Genomic DNA, 11,467 nt, shown 5'->3' on the forward strand with positions numbered 1-11,467 from the left:
AAGGAGCAGACGTGTCTAATTTCACCTGTGGCTGTGTTCTTTCTGTCCACTGAATCTGGGTCCAGCTCATCGTGACTCAGGAAACGTTGGATTCGCTTCAGTGAGACGCTGGCCTGCGACGCAGAATAAACACACGGGCACTCAATGAGACCTGTAGCAAGAATCACACGCAGGAACAGGAGAGGAGAACAAAAGCGGGGGAAACGAAATGAAAAAAATTAAAAGTTCCTACCTGCACAAGGCCGCTGATGACTTGGGGAAGCATGTTGAGAGGGAACCTGAGGATGTTAAAGAGCGAGAGCGATACGAAGGCCCTCTCTGCGTCCAGGACGTTGTTCTCATCCACGGTCACAAACACGGCAAACGTCGTCAAGGCGACCTGGAAACACATCGGCAAACAGGCCACTTAGACGTCAAGGTCCATCAGTTCACCCGCGCCGTGATGCTAGACACACTTGCACATTAAGCCGAGTCAACCAGTGACTCAGCAGCAATGACCTCATTATCAACAGATGGAGATATTCACCACATTACAGAGTTTATCACTGACACACACTGGCTTTTGACTGGTAAAGTGTCTATTTATGTGATAAATAAACCACCTATGAACATCTATCAATCAACCGATTGATTAAAAGATGTCATGTGACCTAGAACATCGGATGCAGAGAACTGTTGTAGACGCCAGCCAGAAAAAAAAAAAAAAAAAAAAAAAAAAAAAAAAAAAAGAGTTGTTCAGTCATACGGCTCCAATAGTATTTCCTTGGTTGTCATGGCATTTCTCTGCCTTACTTCAACAACAATATTACATATCATCGTTATGATTTGGGGCAGTCAGCTGATGAGAAGTGGTGTGTAATGTTGCACTGCCATCTGAACTTGAGCGTGTCCAGCTTTGCTCTGCAGTAAATGATTCAATTAGTTAGATTTGACTTCACACATTAAGACGGTAAAAGTGCTTTGAAGAACAAAACTGCCTTTTATCACTATCAAACAAACAAATAAAGATTCTGAAAACCCGATAACTCATATATATATATATATATATATATATATATATATATATTATTGCTGTTTTTGCTGGTCTTCTGAAACAGTCAATTGAAAGAAAACTTTTAACCAAAACGATGAAGAGATAATAGAGTATAATACCCAGGTTTTAGCTACTCTTCATCAGCTCCCATTATCTTTTACTCTCTACTTTATGAGCTCCCACATCTTCTACTGCTGGGTTTTAATACACACAATTATACGCACAAGAATGTTGGCAGCAGTTTTTCTTTCAAACGATTCTCCAAAATGATAGGATATCCTGCCAAGAGCTATTAGAGAGTATTTGTACCTGTGAACATTATTTAATTTGACTTAAATTAATGTCATTATTATTAACCTTTTTTTTTTTAGCTTAATGGTCTGTTTTTTTAACTTTCACTTATTTATTCTATCAGCTATATGTCTATTTACTCTTGTTTAAATGCGTTTTTATTTTTCAATGTAAGCACCTTGATCTACTTCCCGTAGGAGAAGTGTTCTATAAATAAAGTGTAGTAAATTATCTTGTTTTTATATTATTATTCCCGGTTAGTCTCTGGTATTGTCAGTAGGTCGAGAGGGGAGGCCAGTCTAACATTATCTAACCAACCTTTCTGCCGGCAGCTCATGTCATGTAAATGTTGCTTTAAGTTCCAGAAATGTTTAAATTGAACATTATACTGTAAACTTTCCCATCATCTGCACCATGTTTCCCACATTTAGTCCCTAAATATTCTGCATTTGTCCTGCATTCCTACTGTAGAAAGCCCATGTTGCTTTCAAATGCTGACTCGAGTATGGGGAGAAAGGTTGCACGTTTTAGAAGCGTTGAATGATGACCCTTCACAGATAGTGCAAGCTGATCTTTACGCCAAGACAAAGCTGTCCAAACCTCCCACCTGCAACACTCACCTCCTCTCCCCAAGCATGAGAGATATATACATTTTCTTTTTTTAAAGAAACGCAGAGATGAAAAGGTGGCTGATGGTAAGTTGACTCTGAGTGGTATATTGCTGCTGTTCTACTGGCTAATGGAACTTATAAACGGTATGTCACTCATCTCCATTGCCAAACACCACCTCCCATAAACAGCTTCTTACTGACATGCTTTTGATGAAAATGTGTCCATTTTGCAACTGTGTTATTTAGGAAAATCAAAAAAATAATACAAAATAAATACAAAATCTGTTTCGGCAGGTAATATTTAGATTAGGGGCTAAAAATTAATGAGCTCTTTATCACCAGCTTTCTTAACTAGCTTCAAATAAAGCTCCTTTGTAATTTCTGACTACAGGCTAGGCTATCTAAACACCTGCTGGATTGTATTCATGGCTGTCAAACATGATTTATGGGCTTATGTAAACTGCCTGGAGGCAACAAGATTTCCTCTAACGAGCCCTAATTGGTAAGATTAGGGCAGATTCTCATCTTGTCATCTTATCACATAACTCCTAACCGATCTGTTTCAAAAAGCCTGTTTAGACATCTGGACTGAGCCCCTACCAGGAAGGGGGCACTGGTCCAGGCCATAGTGGACAGAGCTCCCAGGTAGGCCGTCTTGCGCAGCACATTGAGCTCCTTCTGCCGAATGGCAAGGACCTTCTCTTTGAAGGAGTTCTCCCAGGCGTACAGCTTCAGGACTTTGATACCGTTCAGAATCTCGTTCATCAGCTTGATACGGGCATCCTTGTGCTGCATCTGCTCCACCTGGGAGGGAGGAAGAGCGGAGGCAAACTGCTCTTTATCTGGGAAGTAATAGACCAAGCAAGCACCAAAGAAATAGAGAAAAGTGGAGAAAGGCAACTTCTTTGAAGTGCGAGCTATATTTCACGCTGGAATTACAGGACACGTTGCAAAGAAATCATTGTATTCAAACTAAATGAAAAACAAAATGATACAACAGAAGCGGAGGCTGCTGTTGGTATCCACTAAACCAGACAGTATTTGACCTGGTGACACGATACAATGACTAATGTCAAGATTTCAAGGGATAGCTTTACAATTGTGTAAAACTGAAAAAAACAAAAAAAACATTAGCAGCCCAATTAGTGGGGAATAATTCATCAAAATGTGGTTCCTCTGAAAATCAATGGACGGCTCATACCTGGTAGGCTCGCGTCTTCATGGCGATGACGGCATTTAATGGGATCAGCATGACCATGACAGCGACTCCAGCCAGGACAGACGGGCCGAGGTTCTGTAAAATACCGCAGAGTCAGTGAATCACTGCGAAATTCAATTAAAAACAAACACAGAGATAAAGCACAGGTCCCCAGTGTTCATTAAATATGTGGACATGGAAACAAACTATAGAGGGAAATGCAGAGTCACGACTATCTTCAGTCGCCCGACGTGTAATTTGTGCACGTACCTGCCAGAGGAAATACAGTGCCAGCATGATCTGGAGAGGGGCGGACCACAGCAAATTGAGGAAGGTGGTGAGGTCCATGAACCTCTGTGCGTCCACCGACATCAGGTTGACCACCTCTCCGACCGTAGACGAACGCTTGGCAGTGTTAGTTATCACCAGCGCCTGCAGAACAACGATGGGGGGGAGAACAACTGTACCGATCACTGAAGTAAATGTATTTTCTGTAAGGAATACTTCATCTCCTCTAGAATTAAAATGTGTTATATGAAGAGAATTCTTCTCGGTTTTGAGGTCTCTTTTAAACGAAGATGTTCAGAATCACCGCATACCTTCCTGTAGATAGCTCCTATGACGGCTGTGCGTATATTCATGCCGGTGACAAAACAGTACTGAAAGTGACGGTGGAGGATGAGAGTCTGCAAGATGGCCGTGAAGAACATGAGGGCGGCCAGTGAGTAACCCCACCAATCGGGAGCGCCCTTCTGCTTTGTGAACGAGATCAGCATCCTGTAAGAGTGAGGGGGGAAAAGGGACACATGGTTTTAAATCACAACACTGAACTTATCCGTAAAGAGCCGTGCTGTGCTGAGATACGAGTTACACTGCTCTCAACACACATTTGCAAACAGCTGTGCTACAATATTGGCCCCATACAGAACACTGCAGCGACGGTTTACACACAAAAACACAGCAATAGATCCCAGATGAAACACCTTTTCTAGTCCTTTTCTTTTACACCCTCGCTGTAAACTTTCAGCAAGATCTTAAAATATGACTTCTGAGACACAGTCTGGCACCTCTGCACTCGGTGCAGAAACCCCAACACCACTTTTAAATGTAAGCCATGCATTCCCCAGACAATGCAACCAGCCTTTTTGCCACCATGCTGTGAGAGGGTCATTACACCTCCTTTTGCATGCCTTCCCAAGAAGCTCATCTCATCTGTGGCTCGTCTGACACAGGTTGATTGTTATCAATAGACAACATGTTGTGTATTTGCATCACCCGTCTGCTAGCGTGTAACAGTGTACCACAGTCATGAAACGTAAGATATTCTTCTGACAAAATATCATGTGTGGCTAAAACTCTCAGTTGAACTAAACCTGTGCAAATACGCTGGTCTTTGCTACCATTTCTCTTAAATAATATTTAATATTTTCAGGTTTCTATGTGTCTTTTTCTTGATTGTCTGGTCTTTTTCAAAACTCTTTAAGTTGTTGGTTGCTTAGGTGAGGTGGCTGAGGAGGAATGTTTGGCACAATAGTTAGCTTAGCGTGCTAGCTATCTTAACCTATTTTGCTTGCTTGGTTTATTCGGTGGCTCAGGCAGAATTCTAGCTGACCTAGCATTTTGTTAGCTTGCTAGCTAGCTTAATGTGACACGTGAAAGGAGCGTATGCTTCGCTGCTTGCTAAGGTGAGGTAGGCGAGGATGATTATTTGGCCGCTGCTTGGTGGGTTGAGCATCATGCCGACGGCAACGTGCTAGTAAGCTTGGCGTGTTGTTAGCTGGTTGTTGTTGGCTAGCTGATGATATTGTATTCGTATTAGTTTGTTGCACTTATTGTATTCGTTTGCTTCTGCACTGTACTTTTGTTCTGGTTTATGCTCTTAGATGCTTGTTTAAACAAGGAGATGCACTTATGACTTCTGGCGACTAGCAGTTCTCTTGAATACCTATGTTGAATATACTTATTGTCCTGTTTCAACTGCTAAATGACTGTAATGTAATGTAATGTATTGTGCAGACTGTAGACATATAACATGCTACAGAGGGTTGTGTTGACAGTGTCGAGTGTGTGGGATGCTCGCACACACTGTTGAGCCTTCTCAATGTCATGGGCCATATCTATAGATAGCAAATAGTTGTTTGTTTCTATACTATGACTAGTAACTATACGGTATGTTAGAGCAGTGGAATTGGACAGGCAGGGATGACAGCTGGCCTACTGAGCGACCCCGGCTTTCAGATGACGTTGCCCTAACAAACCACGAAAGACAGCTTTGGAAGTTTAGCATGAGCAGGTACAATGAAGATGTAAGGCTCTGTAAAGTTCTACAACAAAAAGCAATAACAAAAAACTGGTACAAGGGAACATCCCAGTCTTAAACACGGAAAACTTTACTTTCTCTATTCTTATTTGTCTTCCTTATGTTGGTCTCAAATTTGCAAAGGCTTAAAATTATCAAGTATAAAACAGTACAGCAAATCATCTATTTTTTTTTAAAAAATATGACATAAGCGTAACAACATTAGTCGGGAGCTTTCACAATCACATATCAGACAAAAGAACAGAAGTGTATAATATCAAAATAAGTTATGTGAAAGAAAATTAACTGACAGATAAAAGACAATTTGACATTAGAATTACACTAAATGTGACCTAAATGGCCTTCAACCACATGACCGTGACAAAATACATATAGGGAAACTGTGTGGTCATCCAATTCTGATACCTTATCTCTATATCGAGATATGGCTTCCATAAAATAGCTGCTATCAAGATTAGTCCATCAAGATCAAATGAAACACTGCATTTACAATTTGCATCCTGAACAAGGACAGTATGCAGTTTTAAAAAAAGACATTACCATATATTGGACGAAGCACACCAGCATGCAAAAACATGCACACAACATTCAAAAAGAAATCCTGAAAATAGTATTCGGGAACACTGAAACAATGGTAGCTTATTTATATACCAAACTTGCAAATACGGTGTAGTAAAGGAGTGCGTGCAGCAGTAACATTGAACCTCTTCCTCTACCTGAGCAGCTGAGGGTTGACGAAGGTGATGACATCCTGGAGCAGCTTGTAGGCCGAGCCAATCAGAAAGTAGGGTCCGAAGGCTTTGATGAGGGCACGTAGGAAAGACGGCTGGCGGGACGCAGTTTTCTGATTGGACAACAGCACCTCTACTTCCTCCGGGCTGCTTTCTCCTCCGCCTCCTCCGACGTGGTTGGTGGTGGACGGCGGGGGCTTGGAGTACACAGCCTGGCTGGACAGGTTCTCTTCACTGTGGGAGGTTGTTGGATAGGAAAGAGACAGAGAGATGGAGAGAATAACAGATATGTGAGCACTCCCTGTCATCAGTGATGACATGTAGTGTTAAAGCACTTTGAGTGGTCGGAAGACTAGAAAAGCGCTATACAAGTACAGTCCATTTACCATTTAAACGCAGGAAATGATTTGCCAGTGAAATCTTAATAGCAGATGGGCAGTCATGTAGGATAGCTAATCTATAGCTTATTCAACTGATTTGATTTAAAAGGAGAGAACAGCTGAGTATCATAACAACAGTATGAGACTCACTCAAAGCTGTTAATGAGTGTCCCAGCTAGACAGTAATTCGCAGTCAGGAAGTGGCTTAACAATAAATTGACTTAAAGAGATAGTTTTTTTTTTTTTTTAAGTGGGGTTGTATGAGATACTCATCCATAGTCCGTGCATTATCTTCAGTAGATGGCGGTCAGCACCATTTTGGAGAAACAGACAGGAGAACCAGCATGGTAAGAAAGAAATGTAGTAATGTGGACAGGGTCAGCAACTAGGGCTGTCACAATCACCAAAATGTTGCAATACGGCGCTATTGACAAGCAAACCACAGGGAACGGCAAGCAATCGGCACATCCGGAAAGGTAAAATCACCGTCAAAGGAGTCTCTGCTTTGGAGACATCATAGATAACGCCTTAAGAGTGTTATTATACATCCCACTGCTTTTCTTAGCAAGACTGCGTAGCATTTAAGCGTTAGGATTGGCCAGGCGCCCATACTCGCCGAGGTACCGGTACCCTGATTTGTTCATGTTCTCTGCCCTGGCTATCCTGACCGTAACTACTCAAGGTCAATGCGTAACCTTAACCAATCCTCTCCTCATCAACCGGCTACACAGATCCGGTCTTGCCAAGAAATGCAATGGGAAGTATAATAATGCGTCGGAGAGGGCTGTCTGGCGGTGAAACTATTCTAAATATAGTGATATTGATTATTTTAGGTGGGCCTTTCTTTTAGGTGATAAAACAGGTTTTGCTGCTGCCTCGGTCTACAGCAGGACATTGCTTTGCTTCAGCGCTGGGTCTCCTGTCTGCTACTTCAAACTGTGGGCGTGCTGTAGGTAATACACCAACTGTGGATAAGTACGCACACTTCAAAACATTCAAACTATCCCTTTAAGTTATGGCTGAATTACACTCAGGGTGCAACTAATAACTGCTTTCATCATTGATGAATGGATTAACTTCTAAAGCTCCTAATTACACCATGTAAAATACATTCCATACTTCATAATCAGTTACGATAAATCCCTTTGACAAAGCTGGATTATTGCAGTAGTAAGAAGTAATGCTAACAAAAAACACGTAATGCTGTAGTGTGTTCCTTGTCTTCTTTGTTAACAAGAATGTTCATTTGGTCAGAGAGAGGTCAGGCAGTGACACATAATGCGAGAAATGTTTTGGCAAACTTCACAAGATCTAATATAATACCGGCTTAAAGCATAGGAGTCGGATTCCAGCAGTGGAATAATTGGCGACCGCAGCTCAACAAGACGACTGTGATGGAGTTCAGCTTAACGCCAAACAGGTTTCCAGGTGACGACTAGTAAAAAGGCCCGATGAAGCTTTTCCATATCATCTTACAAGTTGTTCTCAGCGAGAGAGAGAGAGCACAGCAAAACTCCCTGACAGGAAAACTGCAGCACAGAGAGAGAGGAAGCCGCCTCCCGGAGGTCACAGTTCACAGGGCATGTCGAGTGTGTTTGTGCACGACAACCGCTTTTCACCGGAGTAGCACAATGTAGAGCCTGAGTCCTTTTCTCTGTGACCAAGCAACTAAACTCCAGTATGCAGCTGAGCACACTTAACGTACAGACGTGGTAAAAAGTCATTAATCCTGCAGCACATTATACATCATCCTTAAAGGCTCCGACATTAAAAACATAAATTACAAACATGAGGAATTCAGCCACGCTGCAAACGGAAGTGAAGCAAAGCATTTCCCATCTTCCCTGATGTCTGCTCTATGTACCGTGTTCGCTGCAGTCAGCGTGTGTGTTCTTTTAAGTTGATATGTAGCAGCAGTGGGCACAGTTTTATATATTAGATGTAGCTATCCTGCTGCTAGGGTTACAAAACAAATGCTCATGGTTTCATGTATCCCTATACACACACACACATACACACACAAAGAGCCCTGCCCTAAAAGTCAACATCGTCTCCCTCTCTTCTCTGACTAAAAAGTGGATGTGAGGCTAGCCATACCCTCCACTTGACTTAAATTTTCAGAGGAAGTATAATCAGAGTACCCGTTTCTGTGACCACAAATCTGAAGTCTCATACAGTAAGTTGACATGCGCTTAGGTAACCTGGTTGGTGTCCCATTTCTGCATTAACCTGATTTCTGATTTTTTTTAAAGAAACCTGGTTAACTCAAATTAGATTCTGCTGGAGAAAGCAGATTTCTTGTTCCTCTATCCCTTAAAGGATAATGAGGATTTTCTCCATTTTTCTTACTGTCAAAAAACAACCATTAACTGATCCTACTGCAGTAAAATGTAGCCGGATATATCTTCTTCCTCTGTGCCATAGAGCTCCATTGTTACTATTAAAAAAACACATCAAGGAGCCACACTGTTGGACTGGCAGACATGTTCCTTCATTACCGTGAACACACACAAGTTTATTTTGACTCAATCCCACACAACCCGTCCTGCTGCCACAAATACTGACTAGAGCATCTAATGTGGATTAATCCGCCACTGAAAACAGTCCCCAAAAAATAGTGACCAGTTGTTTTAAATTATTCTTTAATCAAATTATATAATTGTGACCCGTTCTCAAAGATGAATGTCTTCAGTAGGAACCAATGAGCTTGGGGCTGACAAACACTTCAGAGAGAAGTGTGTTGCGGCAGAGATGAAAGGAAACATCACTACCCACAGCTGTATCCAAGGTAATTGAATCCAAGGTTCTACTAAAACTGAACTCAATAAGAACAAATATGTCTCTACAGCAGACTGCATATAAAGGCACAAACCTTTGCGCAGTAAAAGGGAACGCCGTGTTCCCACTACAGAGCCTGGTCTCTCACTGCATCGGCGAGGGAAACACGTAACAAAATAAAACACTCTTGAAGCTCCAGCATCATATGGCAGTAATACATTTACAATAAGACAGCCCTGGTTAAAAAAAAATATGGAAAGGGATAAATGTGATTATTGACCAGCTGTGCATTTTGTAGTATCCAGGTTACAGCGGTTCTCCGGTTTCCTGCTTTAACCTGATTTATCCCAATAACCTGATGTCTTTGTCAGTAAACACAGTGTCTGCTTTCATGCACTGGGGCACCAAGTAAAGCTTTTATATGACCGACTGGAAAACGTTCAGCTTGTACTGTATATTTCAGAAATGGAGAATTCATCCCGCATCCATCCATCTCCCCTTCTTCTTCTTCTTCTTCTTCTACAAACATACCTCTTGGCTTTGGCCAGCTCCTTCTCCCACTCTTGGAGGAGTTTGGGCACCATCACCTTGGAGCTGTCGCGCTGGTTCAGAGACCAAAGGTCTTTGTTCTCCAGAGGCTGTTTGTAGCCTTTTATAGCCAAGCTGAGAGAAAGGGAAACAGCAGTTTAACGTAATCTGATGTATTTAGCAATTCAGCACTAAAAGGGGGAATTGCTTTAAACAAAAGGAGACATTAGAGGGTCGTCAGCCTCCAGCTGTCTGACTGCTTTAGAATCTTTGTCATTTTCTTTCATTTGTCCCCCGTTTCATTCTGTAGACAATAAGTGATTCTTAAACTAAAATCCTTTATCTTAGACAACTTTGAGATACTGAGACAACTCAGTAAGAATGCTCTCCACAAAGACACTTAATTGAGTTTCCTGGATTTGCTAATCATCATTATGTACTAGTGGATCGGATTTCACCGGAAATTGGCTTGATGCATTTTCCGGCATGGTGAGTGGTTGGCTGACGGAAAGAACGGAAAGAAGATGCTGTATAGCCATTTAAAAAAAAGAGCATTATCTTGTTTGTTACAAGATATAGTATACACATGTTGTCACTGGTCTACAGAAACTACCGAGGCATAATCCTGCAATTATGTATTCTGATATTGAAAAATGTTACAAAGCCCCTTCAGGAATGAAAACGACATTAATGTGATTAACAATAACATACTGCAGGGAGCAGTGTTTAATTGTTTAATTGTAGATAAATAAATATCACATATAATGGAACCTTTATATCTTTTATTATTATGGCACCTTTCCCAATGATTTTATATTTCATAAGTCACTTTTTATTTCATAATATCCCTTTCCATAACAGTATTCACTAGTCCCGGAACTCTAGCACACTAGAACACTTCCGGTTCCCCCATCTTAAGGTTAACGAGTTTTATGAATGGGTTTTTGGTTAGATGCCTGAAAAAAGGTCTGTGGTTGACTTTTTAACGTTTTGTTGTAAAAACCTATAATATGTCAGTAAATACTCCACACTTGAATTTTGAAGCTTTTACGCGTCTTTAAAAAAAGGTGGCTGCTAACAAGTGGCTAAATGACACTACTAAACGCCATACACTAGTTTAGTAGTGGTAACGTGAAGTCATGTGACCATGGTGTAGTTTGTTTATAGCCTAATGTTATCTTTGCACTTCTAAAAATCATAAAGAGTGGTGTTTAGGGATACATGATTTACTGAAAGGTGAGGGGGCGGTGACTGCCATAACAGTGACATGAAATAACATGACTTTATGAAAAGTTACATTTAAAAAGCTTATTTTGAAAAGAAAATCCATGTTATCATTTGTTTCTTAATGATTTGTATTTACTAAATCAAATCATTACATATTCATAATAGAGTGTCAGTCTATGGATGATGCAGTGGGTGGCAGAGAGCTATGTGAACCCACCGTGTAAACCACCAGAACGTCATGGTGGAGAGAAATCCTGCTGTGGCTTCAGGGCAGGGATTCTGAGAAAATGGGAAAATGTCCAGACAAATAGGCCAGAGAGGTTAAACAAGGATAAGGATGACATACTTCTGGGAGCAGCCAGTAAAAAGC

General features: G+C 41.3%; 1 protein-coding gene across 2 annotated transcripts in view; it reads right to left on the reverse strand.

Annotated features, from left to right (window-relative positions):
- The window catches only part of abcc3 (ATP-binding cassette, sub-family C (CFTR/MRP), member 3), a 28,434-nt gene extending 16,973 nt beyond the window's left edge, over positions 1-11,461 (reverse strand). For both annotated transcript variants that reach the window (XM_031842964.1, XM_031842965.1), the window contains exons 1-9: positions 11,315-11,461; positions 9,874-10,005; positions 6,170-6,418; positions 3,733-3,910; positions 3,404-3,565; positions 3,137-3,229; positions 2,536-2,739; positions 233-379; positions 26-113 (exon numbers count right to left, since the gene is read on the reverse strand). In XM_031842964.1, coding sequence (XP_031698824.1) covers positions 26-113; positions 233-379; positions 2,536-2,739; positions 3,137-3,229; positions 3,404-3,565; positions 3,733-3,910; positions 6,170-6,418; positions 9,874-10,005; positions 11,315-11,337 — 1,276 coding nt within the window. In that variant the 5' untranslated portion in view covers positions 11,338-11,461. The remainder of the gene's footprint in view (positions 1-25; positions 114-232; positions 380-2,535; positions 2,740-3,136; positions 3,230-3,403; positions 3,566-3,732; positions 3,911-6,169; positions 6,419-9,873; positions 10,006-11,314) is intronic.
- Between the last annotated feature and the right edge of the window lie 6 nt (positions 11,462-11,467).

Source organism: Anarrhichthys ocellatus, unplaced genomic scaffold (genome assembly GCF_004355925.1).
Source record: "Anarrhichthys ocellatus isolate YVR2014 unplaced genomic scaffold, GSC_Weel_1.0 scaffold4, whole genome shotgun sequence".
NCBI classification, from domain to species: Eukaryota; Metazoa; Chordata; class Actinopteri; order Perciformes; family Anarhichadidae; genus Anarrhichthys; species Anarrhichthys ocellatus.